This window comes from Sprattus sprattus (genome assembly GCF_963457725.1).
Source record: "Sprattus sprattus genome assembly, chromosome: 14".
NCBI classification, from domain to species: Eukaryota; Metazoa; Chordata; class Actinopteri; order Clupeiformes; family Clupeidae; genus Sprattus; species Sprattus sprattus.
Genome location: NC_137912.1, coordinates 12,269,081 through 12,294,255, shown reverse-complemented (window position 1 = coordinate 12,294,255; position 25,175 = coordinate 12,269,081). Strand labels below are relative to the sequence as shown.

The following is a 25,175-nucleotide window of genomic DNA, read 5'->3' as shown; positions in this document are numbered from 1 at the left end:
ATAACATTGACCCCTGTGTACACAGTCACTTAAATGAACCACCTCTTCCTGGTTTTATTCTTTTTGATTTAATGGCAGTTGTTTTGAAGAGCATCACTGCCACCCACTGGTTAATTTCTCAACCAGTTGACATTAGTTTGTACACCTTGGCTGTTTTTGGTCAGCCAGACTTCAATTTTACATGCTGAGGTCTTTACCACTGTCAGTTATAGGCTGCACAAGTTCAATATGAATGAATATTCTTCCCAAATGTACTTATTTATTTCAATGCATTCCCGTATTCATTCTCAACTCATGTTATTTAGAGACGAGATGCCATTATTTTCGGTAAAGCGGTCTTCTACCCACCTCTGCAGCATGGTAAGACATGGGGTATGGTTTTTCACTCTTCAGGAGCCTGTGTTGGATAGGAGGAGGAAGAATAATATGAGGATGATGATGATGGCGTCAATGATGCTCACTGCCTCAATGGCACCTGTTGGCTAAGAAGATGAGGACAGCATCCTCCCCCTCACTCACAGACTGGCAGTGGGCTGGCAAATAAGGTTTCCAATAAGGGTGGCAATGAGGTTGCCTGCAGAGCAGCTGCACACCTGAATATTGAATGGCTCACTTCTCAGGACATTCATTGGCTGGATAGAGACCCATCGTCCACACAAACAGGCATATCAGAACAGACCCACCAAATAAAACTGTTTTGTACACTGGGCTTTCATATTCCTAAACAGCCTGATAGGCCACTGGCCAGCACTACAACTGTTAAATTGTGAGGAAAGCAGTTATTTGTGGTGGCGGTAGCAGAGGCTTGTTACTCACCCAAAACTGTTTGCATTTGGCCCTGTCCATTACCACCTGGAGTGATTTTAACCAAACAGAGTGCAAGAAGAACCCATTCCATAATATCTTTGTAAGATCAGCAGTGATGGATTTTGGTGGTGTTCCGACTTGACCAACACTGGAAAATTACAATGACAGTTAGAATGGTAGAAATGTTTATAAGCCTCCCTAGATCAGCAGTTACCAAACTTTTTAGGCCACGCACCCCGACCAGGTTCACGCACCCCCAATCACCCACAACTAAGCAACAGCCTATTTATAGCCGCATTAATATCGAACCTATAAGAGAACAGTTTGCTCGCGCATGGCGTTTGTTTACAAGATTTAGTCCGCTGTTAAATGTTGCAGTGTGAACACAAACCGAACAAAGGGGCAACTGCAACATTGTATTATATTAATCCCTGAATCAGAACAAAGCAAATTAACTACAGGTGTGGAAACGCCCTGAAGCACTGCAACAAAGTGTCAATACATTTCAGTTACACATGGCGTCACTTTTAAAGAGCAATACGGATGGCGAGGACACACGCACAGGCTCAGAGATAGATCGCATCACATTTAATTTAAAATTAACCATACATAGCGGTTACATTCATCTGCTGAATCAAATTACAATAAAGTTACACATCATGACTGATCATCAGACCTCTGTTTCTCTTGCCTCCGATTCCTCACTCTCTCTCCTTTATGACTAATAGCTTCAGATGTCCCATCTGACAGTTTCCCCGTTTCAGCCAGTTTAGCATAATTTTATGGATGTTGCTGAATGAATAAAGTTAGCTGTTAGCAGATGTTAGCTGCACACGCTAGGCTAGCTAGTGTGTATGTAAAAGACAGTCTGGCGGCAGGAGCTGAAGTGCATTTATTAATTAAATTTAAGTTTTTCATTTTAAATGTAATTCTTACAAAGGGATTTTTTACAAGTCATGTTTTTATTTTGTGAAAAAAATTAAATAAATATGAATTATTACACCATTAGACCACCATGACATTTTCCCTCTCGCGCAGCCCCTTGAGGCAGCTCATCCCTACACTTACAGGTGCTACGTGATGTCTTAAAGGCACCCAGTGCAACTCTATATAAACATTCAATGAAAATTAACATTCAATTTCTAGTCTTTTTTACACGTAATAAGTTTCAATAACTCCATACCATTACATATCGACATTCAAGGAGCAAAGATGAGATGTCGTTGTGTGGTGAGAACTGATAGAAAATCGTAAACAACAACAGTCGCCTATGGGGAGAAGTCATTTTTCCATTGTCTGGAATCCTGCTTTATTTATTGCGGCACCAATAAACAAGAGCAATCCGAGATTTCTGACCTCCAGCAAGGGTCCGTTAATTGCAGTAGGCCTACTGCGTTTCAACAACGTTGTATTCACAAAGTGACGTTGTATACACCCAAAACTCAGTGTAAATCTTGTAGACATTTTGGGACATTGAGAGAAAGATCGTGTATTAGTCTAAACATCATTCCTTTCAATATCGTATTGGGACATTGAGAGAAAGATCGTGTATTCTTCATTCCTTGTTTTGACAAATAACCTCATTGGGATTTTCCACAAACCAAAATCCTCACCCATACTACAATGTGAATCATTCGCCCCGATAGATAGATCTTGCTTTACTATCAACGTCAACCCTTGCTGGAGGTCAGAAATCTCGGATTGCTCCAGATCCGGATCATCCTGAAATCTGAAATTTTAATGGGGATGTCCCAGGAGCAAGATCCACCTCTTGTGAAAATTTCAGAAAGATCCGCCCTCTAGTTTCTGAGAAATCTTGTCCACAGACAGACAAATATGAATAATGAATTAACGGACCCGATCGCATAACCTCCTTGCTGGAGGTAATAAAGAAAATGGCGGCGATTGTTGTTGTTATTTTCTATCAGTTCTCACCACACAACGACGTCTCATCTTTGCTCCTTGAATGTCGATATGTAGCCTAATGGTATGGAGTTATTGAAACCTACTACGTGTAAAAAAGACTAGAAATTGAATGTTTATTTTTCATTAGCCTCGAAAGTTGCACTGGGTGCCTTTAAGTTGCACTGGGTGCCTTTAAGATCCCCTTACCCTTTAGATTGTATATCTCCAGACAGTGCTAACACAGAAAGCCATGGGCTAAGGGTATTTATCAAAAGCAGCATTTTAAATCAGGTTACTCAGACAATCAACACGAATCACTCTTACGTTATGACGTGTTAATGCCAAAATCTCATACAACTGGTATGTAATCATTAAAAAAAATCCATCAATGTCCTACTTCATAATAACTTTGTCACCCACAGTCAAAAGCCTAGCATAACTAAGAGGATAGTCATTGCGGTTAATGGATGGACATTTAGACTTACAGCCTTGTGGGACAAAGACATTGGAGGCCCATCGATGTTCTGTTTTACCCACTGTGTACAAGGGGGACCATCCTCACCCAGGGCACCAAAATATGAAGGGTACCTTACCTTATGAGCAGGCGCCAGGTAAATGTGGGTGCAATTGTGTATAAATAGTAATACCATCTTTACGAGGACCACCAAGACACATTGGTACAATTCTGACAACAGCACCAATATGTTGGTAATCTCACCCGATTGGACAGGTATCAACCATTCAACACAAAAGCAGATCAATTAAGTTGAACACCTAGGGGGCGCCACACAAAGTGAAGTGTCCTCCACAGTGGTCAAAATAAAGATCATCCACAAATCAGTCTTATTAAATATATTAAACTGTGAATTTGGAACCCTGATTAATAATTCAATTAATAACTATAACCAGCGTTACCTTACTAATAGCAAGTTTGAAGGTCTTTGAAGTTCTGAATAGAAGAGATTGGCAGCACTCATTTTTGTGTAACATTAAATAGACCAGTGTATAAATCAAAGCATTTATTAACACAATGATGAGAAATAACTCACAATATACACTCTAATAGGGGTGTAAATCTCTCATGACAAAAAATAATTGATTTGCATCTCTATACATGGGCATGATACGATACAATAATAGTATGTAATAGCCAATATATGTGCAATCCGTGTGATCACGTTGCCAAGTTAGAAAAGGGAAATGGTTAGTAAGGCATAAAAAAAGAATAAAAACATGGGGTTGGGGGTAGTTGGTGAATGCAAGGCTGAAAATATGGGTTTTGAGGACCTAAAATGATGACAGTGTGGGGGCCTTTTTTACGTGGTGTGGTAATGAGTTCCACAGGGAGGGGGCAGCTACCGAAAACGCCCTGCCACCCCAGGTTCGGCACTTGGTCCTCAGTATACTGTATATACAGAACTTTGATTTCTTATTCATCATTTTAAACAGTTACTATCAGTTCAAATGAGGTTATACAAACCAAGAGTTCAGTGCTGATTAACTGAACTAAATATGAAAAAATCAAGTCTAATGAGACTTAAATGATTATTATAAAACCCAGTTAATCAAAAAAAATCGGATTAATCCATGTCTTCCTCATCAAAGACCATGGGTGCCCTAGCAAACCTTTTTTTTTCTCTGGTTTACAGTTCATGTCATCCATGTCTTCCTCATCAGAGGTGAGGGAGTCCCAATAAGACCTTTTTGTTGACTCTGGTTTTAAGGTCATGTCATGCAAGTCTTCCTCATCAGAGGTGAGGGGGTCCCAAGCACAACCGTTTGTTAACTCTGGTTTATATTGTAGGTCATGTCATCAGCAAGCTTCAGCACTAGTTTTGTGTTCTTTTCAGCACGAAAGGATTCCCAGACATCACTCCATTTGTCCTTTGTTTGTCTGAGAATGGACACCAGGATGGGCAGTAAGGGGTGTGTGTATTCAATGATACTGTCGAATGACCCTTTTCCGTTTTTGTAGCCATACCCTCCTGTATGCATGCCTATCACGTTGCCAAACTCATCAAAGACAGGGGAGCCAGATGATCCATGGAAAAAGCAGCTGTTGTACTCAATTTGATTTCCATCGAGTGCTTGCCTCGTTTCAAAGTATGCCTCTCCTATAACTTGAAAACATTCAGGATGGTCTGAGATGTGTTTGTTGACTGCATCCTCTTGTTTTATACGCTCAATAATGAGAGTCATGTCCATTTTCTTTACACCATCAGCTGAGTGCCCTATGATGCAGACTCCCCCTTTCAGTGGTGCTGCGCTATAGTGTTTAAGAAGTGGTGGAGGCAATGCTTCACCAGATGTCTTTAACTCCAACACAGCATAGTCCATAGTATGTTGTTGAGTATACTTATATTCATATGCCAAAGGCTTTTTCTTTATTGCAAATTCTTGTTTGCTTGCAGTGCTCAAATCTTCAAAATCGAACGACACACTGAGTTTGTCTAACAGCTCTCCTTGTGCATCTGTGATGACATGTGCATTAGTGAGAATACATGTCCCAAAAAGAAGAAATCCAGTCCCTCTTGCTTGATCGTTATGCCGGACCTGGCAGACAGACGCACTTAGATCCATGAGCTTTTTAACAGTTTTTATCTGAGAGAAACACTGAGTTTCCTTTGAGAATTCCTCTCTGAGGAGCTGTTGCACTTTTGCAGGAGTCTTCTCCCGAGCGTTAAGCTGCTTAACCAAACTGTCAAATTGAGCACGCAAGATTTTTAAAGTCTCCTTCGTGTTTGGTATATTTTCATATTTTGTACACTCTGACTTTGTAGTGGTAGTCACCTCCTTTTTGTCAGAGGCCAATAAAGCCTTTCCTGAGGATTGAGCATTTGGGATTTTTAAATGTTGACACGAATCAGCAGTATCAGCTGTGAAATTTGATTGAGGTAGATCATCCATGTCATCCTGAAAATTTTGCATTTCCAGACTATCAGGCATCACTTCAAGGCTTTTACGAAAAATGCTGTATAGCTTGTGATCTTTCAATTCAGTCACAGGATTTTTCATCTTCGTAATGTCCTTCTCATCATCTTGAAGAGCACCGTCCATGGTAAATATGCTCTTTGCAAAACGTCCATCTCTTCGTAGAGCTTTCTTTACAGTTTCCCCTCTGACTGCGACAACACACACACAATCGACTTCTTTCTTGAGGCTCTTGTTCCTCATTACAATATTTTGTATGCCTTTTCTGCCTGTTGTGTTGACAAGAAAAGCTATCAGTTCCCCAGGGTTTTTTAAGTGTAAATCACACTCTTTGGTATTTGGACCATGACTTTTTGGGTCACGCTTGATGAAGCGTATTTCAAGCAGCTCATTATCTTCAAGTGGACAACAGGGGAAATTCACACTGATAGCTAGACGGTGGGCCTTTTCTCTTTGGATAATTACATCCATTCCAGCTTTGGCGTTATAAGTCTTCTTGAAGTCATGATCGGTCAACAATGCATTCAGTAGTGTTGAAGAACTTGTGGAGGAAAAAGTAATTCCCCCCCCCCCCCCCCAATGGAGTATCGGAAGGTTCTTGGTAAAGGTTTCTGTGAGTGGGAAAAAACGTTTAAATAAGCAGTAATTTAAAGATTTGTTTGATATGAATACAAATAATTGAAAGTAACCGAATAGTAAACTTACACTTTCTGCCATTTCTGATGGAATGGTTCTGTTTAAAATGAATCAGACAAAGCAGCAGTTAGCATTTCTCGGTTCACCTAAAAGGCTTATCAAAGTTCATGAAATGAATAGACCTTAGCTAAACAGTAGCAAGGTAATAGTGGTATTGCTCTGAATAGTTGGAACATTTTTCTGGAGATTTGATTTTTATTGCTGTGATGTGTAATGCCTGCCCACCTATGCCTTTTTGGTTAAGTAAAGGCCTGTAGCGATTGACTAATTTTATTGAAGAAAAACAAAGGACATGAGGTGGAGATGTACTTTGCAACTTGGCAGAGAGGTCAATGGGCCAATGGGCCTTTACTACACTGAATACAGTTACAAATCTGAATCTCTGCGATAAGGTTTCCATTTCACTCCGCTTTGGTATGGAAACATGTCATGAGATTAGCCTTTTTGTTGCTGTGAGCGTCCCAACCAACCCCCAAAGGAATTTAACATCTTCTCCTGAATATAACTAATGTTACCTTTCATTCATTCATTTTCAGACCCAAATATGGAAGCCACGATGAAGAAGAGCAAGATTCTTCCTGCCGAGAAGTATGACTATAATCTGCTCATCTTTGGAGGAGAGTCAGGAGGCCTGACTTTGGCCAAGGTTTGTTCTGCTTTGTAATGTGAGTTTCAAGGTTCAAGTCAGATTGGGCACTGAAATAATTGCGACTAGACACCTCACAACAACCTAACAGAACATATCTGAACGTATACTAAGCATATACTAAACCTATTCTAAATTTGAAAACTGAAAATACGCTAAATATACAATATAAGACAAGACTTAGACTATATAAAACAAGATTATATAAAACACAAGACAGGGACAATACAAGACTAGTCAAGTGGATTATGTGATATATCCATCCAGTCACACAGAGCTGTAAGTATTGAAACACACTACAGAGTGTGTTCAAACTTAAACAACATATGCTTGGAAGATGGAACATTTTGGAAATGCTACTTTGCCTGCTTCCAGCCAACTTCCCAAAATTTGCACAGCAATAAACATGACCATCTACAATGCTACATTGAATCAGATTAATCAGAAACCACAGCCCCTTAAAAAATAAATGACCAGTCATCAAATATTGCAACATAGCCAAGCTTTTCTGAAAGCCTGGCCTTCTTCCAAATGGCTGAGAAGATAATCAAGTAGAGGACAAGGGAAGCTATAAACAGAATGGCAGAATTGTTTCTTATTCAGTCACTTATTCATTATATAAAAGTTTTAGGTTCAGTGCGGTAACATGTCCACGTTGCCCCACTTAAACTTAGCCTACTTGTCCCTCATATTGTCTGTTTCCATCTGGTCACTGAGGACCATTGTCAAACGCAAACTCAGCAACAGCAGCACCGCAGCAGAAACGTCATCGGTGTGGAAAAAACAAACGCAACCGAGCTGCAGCCGGTTCGCAACGCAGCCGCCTCGCACAAGCAAAGCAGACGATGTGAACTGGGCATAACAGCCTAACCTAACCTTTGGAATCGACATGGAATTCGGTAGCCTACCATACGTTACTTCGCTATGATTTTTTTATTATTATTTTATAAGGTTCCGACGCAGTGAATTATTCGTTTGAAATCCTAAATATTGCATTACGAAATTAAGCTTGATTCGATAAACTCTTTGAGCGGATTGCTCATATTGGTGAATATTCTGAATTTCCTTCTATCTCCACTTGAGTTAACTCGAACTGCTCAGACAACTGCATTGAATAGCCTACCTCTTAAACAAGCCCCCATGGGCGTCTAGTCATTTTCCTTGTCATTTAATCACAGTTGACTGAACATTTACCGCCTGTTGAATAATAGCCCTGCTAGGGTGATTTGTTGATTCATTTGGAATACCTGATCGTCGAGCGATTAAAGTTAGACGCGTCTAAGAGAAAGACACCCTTCATAAAATTGGCTCATCAAAGTTAAAATTCTTAAAACTGACCATTGCAGCTGAAACAGGGCAAGACGCCACTGACACCAAATGGTCTGGGTAAAGTGATGTTTTTGCAAAACTTCAAAAGCAACTCGTAGGTTATGCTCTTCTTTCTGACTAATCTATTCAAGAATGATTTTCTTTCCCATATTCATTCTCAACTAATTTTATTTAGATATGATGTCATTATTTCAGCGTCTACTCTAGGTGAACGTCCAAATAAATTGTGCTTTATTATAAGCATTTAAGTCTTGGATGATTTCAATTTATTTTCTACCATGTTATATATAGGCTACACAAACGAAACAGTACAGGCCTAGAAGCGGGCCCCTACTGTTATGTTTAACTGTTCCGTTGGATAGCATGTACGTTGTTGTTGATTAACAAAGTTAAAATTCGTAAACAGGTCATGTAGCTGAAAGGACAGGTAAACGCTACTTACATCAAATGGTCTGGATAAGGTGAAGGTTTTTGCAAAACTTCAAAAGCAACTCGAAAGTCCCCGGCTCGCTCTTCTTTCTGACTATGGCTTTGAGAACTTTGATTTTCTTATCACGCCACTTAAATTACCCGCCTTTTCTTTGTTTTCCGGGTTTTATTCTTTTTTATTTAGATGAACCGCCCTTTCTTTCTCTTCCTGGATTTATTATTTTTGATTTAATAGCATTCGTTTCGAAGAGTATTACTGCCACCCACTGGATAATTGAATATTTAAATTTTACATGCTGATGTCTTTACCACTGTCAGTTGTAGGCTGCAGAACTTCAATATGAATTCATATTCTTCTTAAATGTACTTATTTATTTCAATGCATTTATTTCAATGCATGGCATTAGCCATTATTTTTTGTAAAGCAGTCTTCTACCAGCTTCTGCAACATGGTAAGACATGGAGGATGGTCTTTAACTCTTCAGGAGACTGTGTTGGATAGTAGGAGGAAGACGAATTTGAGGATGATGATGATGGCGACAATGATGCTCACTGCCCCAATGGCACCTGTTGGCTAAAAAAAGTAACTTTTTATGTATAAGTTTCATTTCAAAATAATTTGAATATGCACATTTTAATATGTCCTAATTTGCATAGGCAGAAACACCATTCATGTGTATGACAAATACATCGGCCCAATCTTCATCCAATCATTCTACTGCCAATGGGTGATGGCAATGCCGCTTTGAGACTGGCCTCTAACCTGAAAACTGCCTGGCTTGGTAGTACCTGCCAGGGGTATGGTGTTTCTGCCTATGCAAATTAGGACGTATTCAATAAGTGTGGAGCTCATGTGCATAATCAAATTAATTTCAAAAGAATCTTGTGAAACAAAAAAAGTAATTTTTCATGTATACTTTTACTATGTTAAGTTTTCTTGTGGTATGTTCGTGAACATACATGTGATATGAGCAAGGGACATATGTGCAGGGCAAAGTTTGAGTGTTCCCTTGGCGTGTGTGGCTATGTGAAGTCCAATGTATGTGTAATCCATGTGATCACAGTGCCTAGTTAGAAAAGGAAAATGGTTAGTAAGGCATGCAAGACCCTATGTCTCTGTGGAGCAATGCAAACATTAACTTTGGGGAGGTATGAGGTGCATTGCACTGTTATGTTCTTACCACTTTCAGCTTTGAAAACAAAATAGTGTCAATATTTCCAGCCAGGGAAAGCCTTTTTTGAACTCGAGGTCATCACATAGACTAGTAGGTTTTTCTGTTGTCTTCTCGTTAAGTGTGGTGAAGTGTGCATGTGGATGATAGTATAATGTAACTGTAATACAGTTACCTTTTTTGTATCCTAATAAGTAACGCCGTTCCATGTGCTTCTTTTATTCCCCAAACCAGGCACGGCGCCAGAAATTCAGCTTCGGGTGGGCCATAACATTTTTGGGTGGCACTTCATAAACATAACGTCGTCAAAAACATGTTGACCCAATAACGTGTCTGATTGTCACTGCAAGTCTAGGTGGCACTGCGGCCCGAATCTATTTTCAAGCATCGCGCGACTCTTCCATCACTTTGAAGACTTCTACAATGTTTCAAAACAAAACCATACGAGCCCAAGTAAATGTGCCACAGCCGTGGGCAAAATGAATAACCAAACGTCCTACCTTAAAATGTTGTCTTGATAGCAGGACTTCTTGCGATTATTCCATTTATTTTAATCAAGACACGGTTTAACACAACCAGCACTGCTAGCGAGCCATGTTGATGATGTGCTCACATTTCATGCTACTTCGCATCTGTTTTCTTCCGTTTCTTCAGACATTAGCCTACCCACATCCAAAATGTGTCACATATAACATGTATGTATATACTAATTATATTATTTAAACTATAAGGAGGTGTGAGAAATCAATATCATCATATCAAATCCCACTACTACACACGTACTGAAAACACAACTGTTTGTTTACAGTACAGATCTCACGGGAGTAAACTGGAACTTGGTAACGTACCCCAGGCTAATTCTACGGGGTGCCTTACGAGACATAAAGGTTGCAGCTTCTCACAATAAGGAATAAGAGCAAGTTGATAATTATTGATAATTATTATCCAGAAAATCAAAGATGACACAGATACAGTTTGTTGAAATGAATTGGTTTTCTTTTTCATTCAGAATATTCCAAATACAATAAAAATTTAGACAAGAAGTTTAAAAGACTTATTCACATTTTAACATTGCTAGCAGCAGCTGGTCCTGAAGATCCAGATGGACCCTGGGTTGTGACAGTGACTTCACTGACTTTTGGCTCATTTTGTGGTTTGAGCATTTGAAAGTATCGCAATAAAGTAGCCATAGGGCCTACTTGTTTGGCACTGAAATCAAAATACACCGAAGCGAACTAAATCTGCACACAGGAGAAATACCAACTTCCGAAAGCTCGACTGCTGCTCTGAGGTATAACGCGGCAAAACATTCAACTGACGCTAATGACAAGACTTGGTCCACGTCGCAACCGTCATAAGCATCACTTTTTTTAATACAAATTATATCCACACAATTCGTACATGCTTACAATTTCTTTGATCGTAGACTTGGAAAATATAATACATTGTATAATCTTGAATATATATTTTTTCCTTCTTTGAAAGATTCAGGTGGGCCTGGCCAGAAATGGGCGGGCCCAGGCCCACCCAGGCCCACCCATGGCGCCGTGCCTGCCCCAAACCTGATTGTATACAGTACAGCAGTTTAAGAAATAAACCACTACATAACCCTGAACTATTCAGTGCCTGCATACACAAACGTATGGCAAACAGACATTTAAAGGTATTAGAAAATGAGGTGTGGGTTATACATGAATCGTTGTTTGCGATGTCTGTTTATTTTTTTGCAGTCTTCCACAATGAATAACATTACAGTATAATGTAAAAATAATAATAATAGCACATCACATTAATATAGCGCATTTCAAAGTTCTCAAAGACGCTTTACATAATGAAAAAGAAAACAAACAATAAACTCTGTAATAAAAGAAAAGAATAAAAACATGGGGTTGGGGGTAGTTGGTGAAGGCAAGGCTGAAAATATGGGTTTTGAGGACCTTTTAAAATGATGACAGTGTGGGGGCCTTTTTTACGTGGTGTGGTAATGAGTTCCACAGGGAGGGGGCGCCCCGTCACCCCAGGTTCGGCATTTGGTCCTCAGTATACTGTATACAGAACTTTGATTTCTTATTCATCATTTTAAACAGTTACCATCAGTTCAAATGAGGTTATACAAACCAAGAGTTCAGTGCTGATTAACTGAACTAAATATGAAAAAATCAAGTCTAATGAGACTTATATGATTATTATAAAACCCAGTTAATCAAAAAAAATCGGATTAATCCATGTCTTCCTCATCAAAGACCATGGGGGCCCTAGCAAACCTTTTTTTTGACTCTGGTTTACAGTTCATGTCATCCATGTCTTCCTCCTCAGAGGTGAGGGAGTCCCAATAAGACCTTTTTGTTGACTCTGGTTTTAAGGTCATGTCATGCATGTCTTCCTCATCAGAGGTGAGGGGGTCCCAAGCACAACTATTTGTTAACTCTGGTTTATAGGTCATGTCATCAGCAAGCTTCAGCACTAGTTTTGTGTTCTTTTCAGCACGAAAGGATTCCCAGACGTCACTCCGTTTGTCCTTTGTTTGTCTGAGAATGGACACCAGGATGGGCAGTAAGGGGTGTGCGTATTCAATGACACTGTCGAATGACCCTTTTCCGTTTTTGTAGCCATACCCGCCTGTATGCATGCCTATCACCTTGCCAAACTCATCAAAGACAGGGGAGCCAGATGATCCATGGAAAAAGCAGCTGTTGTACTCAATTTGATTGCCATCAAGTCCTTTTCTCGTTTCAAAGAATGCCTCTCCTATAACTTGAAAACATTCAGGATGGTCTGAGATGTGTTTTCTGACTGCATCTTCTTGTTTTAAACGCTCAATAATGAGAGACATGTCCATTTTCTTAACACCTCCATCTGGGTGCCCAATGATGCAGACTCCCCCTTTTAGTGGTGCTGCGCTATAGTGTTTAAGAAGCGGTGAAGGCAATGCTTCAGCAGACGTCTTTAACTCCAACACAGCATAGTCCATACTATCCTTAAATTCATATGCTAAAGGCTTTTTCTTAATTGCAAATTCTTGTTTGCTTGCAGTGCTCAAATCCTCAAAATCGAACGACACACTTAGTTTGTCCAGCAGCTGTCCTTGTGCATCTGTGATAACGTGTGCATTAGTGAGAATACATGTCCCAAACAGAAGAAATCCAGTTCCTCTTGCTTGACCATTATGCCGGACCTGGCAGACAGAAGCACTTAGATCCATGAGCTTTTTAACAGTTTTTATCTCAGAGAAACACTGAGTTTCCTTTGAGAATTCCTCTCTGAGGAGCTGCTGCACATTTCCATTGGTCTTGAAATTCTTCTGAGCTTTAAGCTGCTCAACCAAACTGTCAAATTGAGCATGCAAGATTTTTAAAATCTCCGTCGTGTTTGGTATATTTTCATATTTTGTACGCTTTGACCTCGTAGTGGTAGTCACCTTTTTTTTGGAGGCCAATAAAGCCTTTCCTGAGGATTGCGAACTCAGGATTTTTGAATGTTGACTTGAATCAGCAGTTTCAGCTTTTAAATTTGATTGAGGTTGATCATCCAAGTCATCCTGGATATTTTGCCTTCCCTGACTATCAGGCACAACTTCTAAACTGTTACGAAAAATGCTGTATTGCTTAGAATCTTTCAATTCATTCACAGAGTTTTTCATCTTCGTAATGTTCTTCTCATCATCTTGAAGAGCAAAGTCAAATTCAATGTTTAATAATTTTCCTGCAAAACGTCCATCTCTTTGTAGAGCGTCCATTACAGTTTCCCCTTTGACTGCGACAACACACACACAATCCACTTTTTTCTTGAGGCTCTTGTTCCTCAATACAGCATTTAGTATGCCTTCTCTGCCTGTTGTGTTGACAAGAAAGACCATCAGTTCCTCTGGGTTTTTTAAGTGTAAATCACCTTCTTCAGTATTTGGACCATGACTATTTCCTTCACGTTTGATGAAGGTTATTTCAAGCAGCTCATCATCTTCAAGTAGACAACAGGGGAAATTCACACTGATAGCTGGACGCGGGGTCTTTTCTCTTTGGATAATAACATCCTTTTTAGCTTTGGCGGCGTAAGTGTTCTTAAAGTCATGGTCGGTCAACAATGCGTTCAGCACTGTTGAAGAACTTGTGGAGGATAAAGTATACGTTTTCTTTCCAAGGGAGAATCGGAAGATTCTTGTTAAAGGTTTCTGTGCCGGGGGGAAACGTAAAAATAAGCATTCATTTAAAGATTAGTTTGATATGAATAGAATCAAAAGAATTTGAATTGAAAGTAACAGAATAGTCAACTTACACTTTCTGCCATTTCTGAGGGGATTGTTTGGTTTAGTTCTGTTCTGTTTAAAATGAACCAGACAAAGCAGCAGTTAGCATTTATCTGTTCACCTCCATCAGTGTTCTACTTCTCTGCTCAAAAACCACAATAGGCACCCACAGTCAAAAGACTAGCATAACTAAGATGTTAGTAATTGCCGCTAAGGGATGCAAATGTATAGCTAGAACTGTCTTGTGGGACAAAGACATTGGAAGACCAATGTTCTATTTTACCCACTGTAGGTACAATGGGTACCACCCTCACCCAGGGCACCAAAATATGTAGGTACCTAACCTAATGAGCAGGCCTCGGGTAAATGTGGGTGCAATTGTGTATAAATAGTAATAGCAAAATAAAGATCACCCACAAATCAGTGTCATTAAATATATCAGTCTTATTAAATATATATCAATTTGGAAATTCTGATTAATAATTGAATAATGAATGAATAACTACAACCAAGGTTACCTTATTAATAACAAGGTTGAAGGGCTTTTTAGTTCTGAATAGAAGAGGTTGGCAGCATTAATTCTTGTGTAACATTAAATAGACCAGCGTATATAGATAAAGCATTTATTGACACAATGATGAGAAATAACAATGCACTATATAATCTAACTAAGTATAACTTACTAATAAATTGAAGGGAATGTGTGTATGTGCGCGTGCCAGAAAGAATGTGTGTGTGTTTGTGCCCCTCTGATCACCGTAGTTCCGCGTGCATGTGTATGCACGTTCACGAACATTCATGTCATATGAGCAAGGGCGGAGCCTATGTGTAGCGCGAAGTTCGACTGTTGTCGTGGATAGGTGTAGGCTTATGTATGTGCAATCCGTGTGATCACGGTGCCAATTTAAAGAAAGGGAAATGGTTATTAAGGCATGCAAGACCCTATGTATCTGCAAAGCAATGCTAACATTAACCCTAAACAGTCCTATGCATAGCAAGGTAGTGAGTAGCTAGTTTAGCTAAAAGCCCAGTTACATTGAAAGTTACCAGGCAATGGGGGAAGGGGTTTCCGATGTTTTGATGAGGCAGAGAGAAGAGATGATTAAGATGGCCGTAAATGGAGGAATCTCTTAATTGATGCCGTCTTTGTTACAGTGCAATTTCAGTTGCTCGTTCCGTTGCAGTCCGTCTTCGCGATGTCGTGCTTGCTTCCGTTGCAGTTAGCTCATAGGACTTCTGTTCGCTACTCGCGCTAAACTTTGCCGTCCGGTGGGCAGAGAGGTATCAGTGAGCTGACCTGGACGATGTGTACTGTAGGAGCGGAGAACGAACAAGAGAGAAAGATACATGTTACTGGTGGTATTTGTTGTCCAGTTCAGGGGGCGTGGTTAAATAAACCATACGTAAGTTACTGATTAAAGTCAAACACAATGGACGACTTTAAGTGCAGCTTTACGTTAACTGGTGAATAGGGCCATGTTTATTGTAATGTAACTTTATTTTTAGACACACCATGTTGAGGCTTGACTTGTTTCTTTATTCACAAATACATATATTTTGTGATTTGCATATGAATGATTATCTCCAGAAATACATACGTAGGGAACACACCAACTTTTATTGTTGGATATGTAAATGTGCATAAGCATATAAGCCTAATAGGCTAGGCTAATTATATGCAGTATGATTGTGTTTACTATTGAAAACACCGACATCTCTCAGTTAGTTAGTTTGCAGTCTGCACTCACACTGAAAAAAATGCACTCATGTTGAAAAAATCTCTCTCTCTGTCTTTCTTTTTCTGTCTAAAAGGAAGCAGCTGCTTTAGGTCAGAGGGTGCTCATTCTAGACCGTCTGACTCCATCTCCTAGGGAGATCACTTTGAAAGGTCCAAGTAAGTGGCTTTTTTTGTAAACACTGACAAAATATCAGTACTAATAGTAGATGTATACATATAAACACAACTAGACAGATGAATCATAATTATAACCATCGTAATTATTTGTTATTGTTGTCATTCTAAATGTCCACACTGTGTTTTAATCTTACCTCTCATCATTTTCATACCAGTACCCCCCCCCCCCCCCCCCCCCCAATCACAATGATCACTCCCCCCTCACTCCCTCTCTTGTGCTCCATAGATGGTTGTGATGTGAGTGTCTTTAAGAAGTTGCTGCATCAGGCTGCTCTATTGGGCCAGAGCATAAAGGATGCACCCACCTATGGATGGAAGATCCAGCAGCCCGGTGAGTCTGGGAGTGTGCTTCAGTGATGGGGAGGTGTAGGAGTACTACTAGACAGATTTGACAGTATTTATCACTAGCAAGAGTCTACAGGATTGGCTTGAATTTTTGAAACTGTGTGTGTGTGTATATACAGTGTGTGACTGTTATGTATGGCCATTCGTGTGCTTGCTTGTGCATGTGGATTTTGATATGTGAATGTCTCTCTGTGTCTCTGGGTGTGGGTGTGCATGATGATTATGTGTGTGCGTGTGTGTGTGTGTGTGTGTGTGTGTGTGTGTGTGTGTGTGTGTGTGTGTGTGTGTGTGTGTGTGTGTGTGTGTGTGTGTGTGTGTGTGTGTGTGTGTGTGTGTGTGTGTGTGTGTGTGTTGGTCCCTCTGCAGTGCCTCACAGCTGGAGTGAATTGACAGATGCCCTGCAGCAGAGAGTGAAGACCCTGAGCTATGAGCTCAGACAGGAGCTGCGGAGTCGTAACATCACTTACCTGCACACTCACGCAGGACTGCAGGACCCCCACACTGTACAGGTCGGCCTCATCACGACCCATCACTTTCTAATCTAATTGGTCAGATTGTCTCAGGCGTCCACAGTCATTGGCTGATGGTGTGATCATGCCAACAGGCAACTGATGCAAATGGAGAGCAGACAAGCCACACTGCAGAAACCATTGTGATCGCCACAGGAGACAGGCCGCACTACCCAGACATCCCTGGAGCCAGAGAACATTGCATCACCTGGTGAGGAAACTCCAGAATCAGTGGGGTGAAGCTAACAAAAGCTTATTCCTGGGTGGATGTAGTGACTATGTTCTACTAAATTAGCTATCTACAGAATCAATCAACATCTTTTTTATTTCTTTTTTTCATCTGACTTCGATTGCTTAGTTCATCTGTGTGATATGAAATAGTTCATTTAAATCATTAGTATCATAATGCTTGAGAAAATCCAATGTTTTAATGGCCGTCTCTGATCCTGAAGCGATGACCTGTTCTCTCTGCCGTTCTCCCCGGGCCGGACCCTGGTGGTGGGGGGGACCGGAGAGGCGCTGGAGGCCGCCGGCTGGCTGTTGGGTTTGGGTCTGGACGTGAGCATCATGCAGCCCTCCTTCCCGCTGGAAGCCTACGACCAAAAGGTGGTCAAAAAGATAGAGGACCACATGTATGTGCAGGGGGTCAACTTCCTGCATGGCTACATGCTCACAAAGGTCTGTGCAATGTATGACTTTATTTGATCTTTTAAATAAATATACCTTTTCTGAAAATGGTTTGTTATACTGAATGATGACAAGCAGGGATCCACTCTCCACCGCAGACACTGCAGTCTTCACAGAGAGTCTTTCATTCTCCTCGATACATCACGCCATATCACCCAAAGCCTACCAAATCCCCCCTTTTCACTTAGAGGGATTTCAAAACCACAAGTGCACATCTTTATTCTGTTACTCTGCTGTGTTTAAGACTTGTGTGTGTGTGTGTGTGAGTGTGTGTGAGTGTGTGTGTGTGTGTGTGTGTGTGTGTGTGTGTGTGTGTGTGTGTGTGTGTGTGTGTGTGTGTGTGTGCGTGTACGTGTACGTGTACGTGTATGCATTACAGGTAGAGCAGATTGAGGCAGGCAGTCCGGGGAAACTAAAGGTCACAGCTCTGTCCTCTGAAGGGGATGAAGCATATGAAGACCAGTTTAACACGGTGAGCAATAGTTAAAATCTCAATGAGAACATACAGTAGCATGCAAAGATTTGGGCACCCCTGCTCAAACGTTCTGTTACTGTGAATAACTAAGTGCGTAAAAGATGACCTGATTTCCAAAAGGCATTAAGTTAAAGAGGACAAATTTCTTCAATATTTTAAACAAAGATTACCTCTTCATTTCTATCTTTTACATTTTAAAAATAATATAAAAAGAAAAAAGCCTGAAGCAAAAGTTTGGGCACCCCGCATGGTTAGTACTTAGTAACACCCCCTTTGGCGAGCATCACAGCTTGTGAACACTTTTTGAATAGAAGAATCTTTCAGTTCTTGTTTGTGGGATGTTCCCCCATTCTTCCTGCAAAAGGCTTCTAGTTCTGTGAGTATTCTTGGACAGTCTTGCATATTCTTAGAGGTCTTTAGAGGTCCAGAGATTTTCGATGGTGCTTAACAGTTACAGGGAGGTTATTTATTCAAACGTTAGCATGCTTATCTTTTTTTATCCTGAAATTGTACAAAATGTACAAAATTATACACTAATCTTTCTTAGTGTGTTTGAAAAGATTTCTTCTTTTTAACAGGATACAAATAGGAAATCAGGTAATCTTCGACTTACTTAACCTTTCACAGTAACAGCAATTTATTATATTTATATAATTTGACCAGGGGTGTCCAGACTTTTGCATGCCATTGTATATATTGTGGACGTTTTATAACCGTCGCAGCAGCTGATCTTGCCCTTGTGTGTGCTTGTTCACTGCCAGGTACTCCTGGCCATAGGCAGGGATGCCTGTACAAATGACATTGGCCTGGAGAAAGCTGGCTTGCAGCTCGACCAGAGGTAGGGGAGAGTGGCTTGCACTAGGTCATTAAAGCTACAATCAGCTTATTTTCCTGTTTCACCTGTCTAGATGGTCACAGCCAGGATGCACAACAGCGGTCTAGGCTGTCCTCCCAGCTCTTATACAATACATATACACTGAAGAAATGACTGCCACTGAGTGTTGCAGTACTCATTGGATGCACGCGTCTGTCCTACAGAACAGGGAAGATGGCTGTGAACTCTGAGGACCAGACCAGTGTGTCACACATCTATGCCATTGGAGCTGCACAGCAGGGAAGGCAGGCTCACTCAGGCCTCTCCATGCAAGCGGGACGCCTGCTGGCTCAGAGGCTGTATGGAGGCAAAAACACCAAGGTGTGTGTGTGTGTGTGTGTGTGTGTGTGTGTGTCTGTGTCTGTGTCTGTTTGTTTATATCATTATACTGAATGTGTGTGTGTGTGTGTGTGTGTGTGTGTGTGTGTATGTATGTATGTGTGTGTGTGTGTGTGTGTGTTTGAAATCATGATGTCAATGTTGTGTGTGTGTTATTGTTGTGTATTTATAATGTTTAAAAAAATGTCTGCTTGCCATAGTGTGACTACTCCAGCGTTCCCACAATGCTGTTCACGCCCATGGAGTACGCAGCCTGCGGCCTGACGGAGGAGACCGCTTGCCAGAGGTTTGGAGAGAGCAACATAGAGGCAAGCACACACACACTGTACACACCCTTAACACAAACACACACACACACACACACACACACACACACACACACATACACACCAATACCCACACCCACACCCACACCCACACTTGATACAAACCTTATTACTGCTAATAACACACTAAAATCTCCCCCAAGTATGAAACCATGTTATTTAGAAGAAGTAACGATGGTAAGTACTAGAAACTTCTAGCATGCAAATAGTCAGTTCCCCCATTTTTTAATAGATGAAATTTCCAACCGCAGTTTCATCACAACAGCTTCCCAGTTCCTTAAAAACAAAGTGTGAAATAATAGTGTAAACTTGTGAATAGTGATGACCTTGAGTTTCTATCCAACAGGTCTTCCACAGTCACTACTGGCCACAGGAGTGGACTCTCCCCAGGAGGAACAAGAACTCCTGCTATGCCAAAGTCATCTGCCACATCTCAGACAATGTAGGCCACTGTTACATTTCCCTATGAGCCCACATAATGCACATCTGGCCTTTTCTTTTAAGTTGATTAACAAAAGAAAGGAATATTTGTACATCGGGTCACATGAGTATGGAATTATGTACTGCTATTGTTTTATTTTTGGTTTTAGCTTTGCAGAATAAGATAGTAGAAGTGGCATTCCAGCTGAGATAAAAAGCCACTGAGCATACGTACTGTACATGCATACATGCATACATACATACATACATACATACATACATACATACATACATACATACATACATACATACTGTACATGCATACATAGAAAGACACACTAACTTTATGGATGAGGTCATGCTTTTGAATTCTCTCTCTCTGTCTCTATCTTTCTCTCTCTTTCTTTCTTTCGCTCTCTCTTTCTCTCTCTCTGTCTTTCTTCTCGCTCCTCACAGCAGCGTGTGTTAGGGGTCCATGTCCTGGGCCCCAGCGCTGGTGAGATCATTCATGGCTTCTCCACAGCCCTCAGGTGTGCCCTGACCAAAGATCAGCTGGATGCCACCGTAGGGCTCCACCCTATGTGTGCAGAGGTACTGTGCACAGTCACACTCAAATGCAAAGTCCCATTCAGTTTCTTAGTGTTGCGCAGTGTTGCAAAAAAGTCACACTCATTCAAATGGAACAGTCTCTTTCAGTTAGGCTAATGTATTATTTTACCAGGCATTACTCTTCACTTACACAGTACAAAAATGCATCTAAAATGAGAAAATAAGCTCTACAAGTACTCTAAATATGTGCATTCATTATAGTTCAGCTTAACCATTGTTGACAGATAAAGGAAAAAGGATTGTTAACTCTTAACACTGACAGATCTTTCTCTCTCCTAAGGTCTTGACAAACCTGACACTCACCCAACGTGAGACTGAGGCCATGCTGGTAAAGGGAAATTGCTGAGGGTAATGCCCTGCTGTCTTTCACAAGCATCCATGGCAACATCAAACTGCCCTCTTTACCATCTGTAGTTTGGAGATTTGTTCCCATGGATGCGGACAGCAGGGAGGTCCCAGAATACGGTCCTGGGTGTGGCTTGATGGACAGCAAGGCAGTTCTAAAACTGACCAATGACGTCCCAGCCTGGAGCCTGGGAACAGGTGGGCGGAGACTGATGAACTGCTGCCATCAAACTAATGTCTTAATTTCCTATCACCCTTTTTAGTTTAGTCATTGTATTTTACCACAACCAAGAATTTTCCCTGATGGTGCAACGAAGCAAAACTATTAAAGATAGGCATTTCATGAATTAATATTTTTTATGGAACATACCGCCTGTTCATTTTTGTAAGTCTGATTAATTTGATTTTCTGTTGCAATGACTGACTTCCTGCTCTAGGGCAGTGATTTGCATTTATTTGCATTGCAGATGAGAAGCTCTAATACTCTTATAGTGTGTGTTTCAGATGGAGAAAAATGGTAACTTCTGAATTTGTGTGAGAGAAATGAAATTCTATTCCAAAAGTTCGAAATTAGTGCTGTAATGAGTGTATAACAGTTCTTGTGTTCTTATTGATTGAAATTTGAAAGATTTCTCAGAGCTTTTATAATTCACAGTATAGCCTAACAACTGCACACCTAATACTATGTAGTAAGGACCTTGCAGCTGTGTATAGCTATGTAGACTTTCCATGAGAAATCCCTTCATTAAATCTCCTCTATAATGATGTATACTTTCAAGCATACAATAAAATGAATTGATTGCATTACCCCATGTGCAAACCCTGCTGTTTTTGAATCTCTCTCTCTGCCACTGCAGCCAGATCACAGGTGCTGTCACCCACTCAGATGGGATAAAACTCTGCCTACTTTCTTTCAATTCACGTCATTTTTGTTATTTCCACTGTCTGCATTTCTCTCTCTTACCTGCATTCTATGTTCAGCCAGAGGAGCTCCATCAAACTAAATTTGACTATAAATGTCCTTTTTTTCTTTCACATCTCCTTTTCTCTTGAAACATTTCTTCCCATACGGCCATTTTGAATGAATTGTTGTCCCATACCCATCTACTCTCCCTCTTTCTCTCGCTCTCTCTCACCCGGTCTGAGGCCCCTAACCTGAGGCCAGACTGAGAACAATAAAGTGAAAGATACTGTTAGACAGTTACATTTTCCACTAGTCTGCACCATCTTAACTGATGTGTAGGAACTCTATCCCACTCAAACCACATCCAGGCTAGTCTGAGCGCAGCCAAAGCAAGACTTCCACAGTGTTTGGGTCGAGTGACGCTCCTTCGGTTTTATTTAGTTGTGCACTCAATATTGGAGAGAACTTTAAAAAACCTGGAGGCCATCCTTTTAATTACTGAGCTTCCTGGCACTAATGAGAACAGAGTAGAAGTCATCACTATTTAGCATACAGAGTAACTCCACCGTGCCTATTAGCCCTGTAGTCATTTACTTCAGACCTCTCGGAATCGGAACTTCAGTGATAAAACTCACACAACCAAAAAAGGATAAACCCTCACTCAAGTTTCTGAGTTTCCATATACAGAGCCACATGTATCCACGTCCACAGTCCAGCCATACTCTACAGAGAGAGATAGAGAGAGTTGTAATTATGATGGTATAACTACCCCCACTACACCTCTGTCTGATATCAACACATTTCTCTTAAGAGGAACGGTTTTAGAATTCTACTTCATCAGCAAAACGCAAAACCCTATGTGTGAGTGTATGTGTGTGTGTGTGTGTGTGTGTGTAGGGTAATATTAATGGTCGCCATTAATATTCATAACTTTTTGCATCATTCATCAAAGTAGTCTACGTCTGTTGGTTGTGAACACTGGGTCACATAAAGTGCAATTGTTTTATAGCTTTTACGGTGTAATTTTGATGACTCACTGAAATAACTACAAACATTGTTCGCGTAGGAGAGAGACTGTGTGTGTGAAAGTGAGAGAGAGACATTTTTTATTCAAGACCATGGATGAGCAATAAGAGCTGAATAAGCGTAAAAGGACAGTGTCAGTAGGATGGATGTAACGTCTTCAGCTTCAGTCATTGCGTATCCTACCTCTACCACACGATGGCGCACAAGACATTTGACTTTCCTGGCCTCGGGAGTTCTGAAGACAGCTATGATGGATGAGAGGCTAGGACGAAATATGTAAGGTTTCGCCAAAAAGCTGTGTCAAATTATTTAAGAGATATCAAATGATTGCTTTGAACACCACTAACCATAACTACCCTAAAGACATTAGTGTTGTTCACCATATTAAGGTAAGAAAAAGTGATTGCGTTACTGTTTTCTATACTTGCCTAGTCTTGCTTATGCCCATCTGATTTTCTGTGGATTTTGCACTGGGCCATTTAGTTGTGAAACATTTACTTCTTATCATTCAAGTCCCATAACATACAAAATATGCCTCTGCGTGGATATGACTTTCTTTACAGAAAGCCTGCAGTGTAGGCTACATTTACTGTAATTCACCAGAAAGTAATAATTTGAGCCATAGAGTTAATAGGGTAAACTAACCATGGGGTTTAACCAGCATTCACGTAAAGGGGAACATTGAGACCAAGGGCAGACTTGAGCCATGCTTAGACGTATGTTGAGCGGAAAAGTGCATCACACATTGGGAATAAGAGCGCTTGCCATCACGGCCCTCCTTATGTAGCATCGATCCTCTAGTGCAGTGGTTCTCAACCGGGGGTACGCGTACCCCTGGGGGTACGTGAAGGTAGTCCAGGGGGTACGTGAGATTTTAAAAAATATATTTAAAATAAGCATCCATCCAAAAATCCTTTAAAAATACTTATTATACCGCTCTTCAGAATGTTCCAAAATGTACGTTGATTTGTATGGGCCATATGTGGGTTAAATGTCTGCGTTCGCAGGTTTGTAATTCCTTGATATTCACTGCTGCGTAAAGTTTATCACCGCTGTCACTGGCAACGGGTTTTTTGCTTCTAATTCACATTGCATATCATTCCGCAAGTAGTCCGGTTAGTTAACGTAACGGAAGGTCATTGAAACTTGAAGTCAGAAGGTGGATTGCTCAGCATTTGCGTGCAGAACTATTTTTTTCTTAGCGGAAATCACGAAATGACAACAAACTCATTCAAAAGAGGTATTCTGGAGGAATGTCTTCTATCGTTTTGGCAAGTAACTGTATAATAAGCGCGATTTTTTTCGCGAAAACATGGAAGCTGAACACACACAACTGCTGCTGCACACAGACGTGCGTTGGCTCTCTCGAGGGAGAATACTCAAACGGCTGTTGAAATTACGATCTGAAGTACAGACCTTTCTGATTGAGCACAGATCCCCCAATGCCACACAGACTGGCTTGCAAATATGTGCTATCTGGCAGATATATTCAGCAAACTGAACGAACTGAATATGTCTGCAGGGAAAGGACACCAGCATTTTAAACCTGTATGACAAGGTGGGAGGCTTCCCGAAGAAAGCAGAGCTGTGGAGAAGAGCCTCTGCACAGGGGGATTTCTCTCTAGTGAGGATGTGGACAGAGCTCCAGTCCAGTTGGTCATCGTGGGACATTAGACCAATTTGATTCAACATTTTAATTTTCAATTTCCTCCTTTCCTGACATGGAGGAGAAATCTACACAGCTGGATTGGGTGAAAAACCCATTTCTGTTGTCCGAAGCATGTGGAAGCGCTGTCACTAATCAGGAAACACTCATGGAAGTGTCATCTGACCGTGGACTCCAGATGAAGTTTGCCACATCCACACTCACACAGTTTTGGATGTGTGTGAAGCAGGAGCACCCTGACCTGGGAGAGAAAGCTTTGGAGCAGCTACTACCCTATGCCTCCACATATTTATGTGAGGCCTCCTTCTCTGCAATGACTGTGATCAAAACAAAGCAGAGAAACAGACTGTGCCTGGAGAAGAGCTTGATCACAGCAGTTGCCTCCTTGCCACCAAGACTGACAAAGATTTTCAGCGAAGCACAAGCACAAGTTTCTTACTAAAATGTAATTGCAAACGCACTCAGTTCAATGCAACAATATTCAATGTTCAATCTTCAGTGCTGACAGTTTAATAAATCAGACAATGATGGCATAGAGCTGTGTATAACATATTTTTTTCAATCAAAAATGCTTTGC

At 40.8% G+C, this 25,175-nt stretch overlaps 2 protein-coding genes and 1 pseudogene across 4 annotated transcripts in view; 1 reads left to right on the top strand and 2 right to left on the bottom strand.

The window, feature by feature from the left end:
* LOC308375370 (thioredoxin reductase 1, cytoplasmic-like) overlaps positions 1-21,806 on the top strand; it is a 43,983-nt gene extending 22,177 nt beyond the window's left edge. For both annotated transcript variants that reach the window (XM_080851489.1, XM_080851488.1), the window contains 13 exons: positions 6,876-6,985; positions 15,971-16,052; positions 16,300-16,404; positions 16,785-16,927; positions 17,023-17,138; positions 17,380-17,605; positions 17,994-18,086; positions 18,851-18,927; positions 19,128-19,284; positions 19,503-19,610; positions 19,975-20,070; positions 20,505-20,639; positions 20,938-21,806. In XM_080851489.1, the coding sequence (XP_080707615.1) occupies positions 6,884-6,985; positions 15,971-16,052; positions 16,300-16,404; positions 16,785-16,927; positions 17,023-17,138; positions 17,380-17,605; positions 17,994-18,086; positions 18,851-18,927; positions 19,128-19,284; positions 19,503-19,610; positions 19,975-20,070; positions 20,505-20,639; positions 20,938-21,003 (1,506 nt within the window). In that variant the 5' untranslated portion in view covers positions 6,876-6,883 and the 3' untranslated portion in view covers positions 21,004-21,806. The remainder of the gene's footprint in view (positions 1-6,875; positions 6,986-15,970; positions 16,053-16,299; positions 16,405-16,784; positions 16,928-17,022; positions 17,139-17,379; positions 17,606-17,993; positions 18,087-18,850; positions 18,928-19,127; positions 19,285-19,502; positions 19,611-19,974; positions 20,071-20,504; positions 20,640-20,937) is intronic.
* LOC308375506 (serine protease FAM111A-like) lies at positions 4,293-6,360 on the bottom strand (annotated as a pseudogene). The gene is made up of 2 exons: positions 6,349-6,360; positions 4,293-6,254 (listed from the first exon to the last, which is right to left on the bottom strand). The product of its transcript is annotated as a serine protease FAM111A-like (transcript).
* LOC308375229 (serine protease FAM111A-like) lies at positions 12,134-14,199 on the bottom strand (the record flags this gene model as incomplete). The annotated part of the gene is made up of 2 exons (XM_080851321.1): positions 12,134-14,083; positions 14,188-14,199. 2 exons carry the CDS (start codon positions 14,197-14,199, stop codon positions 12,134-12,136), a joined length of 1,962 nt encoding a protein of 653 aa, XP_080707447.1.
* Positions 21,807-25,175: the final 3,369 nt, after the last annotated feature.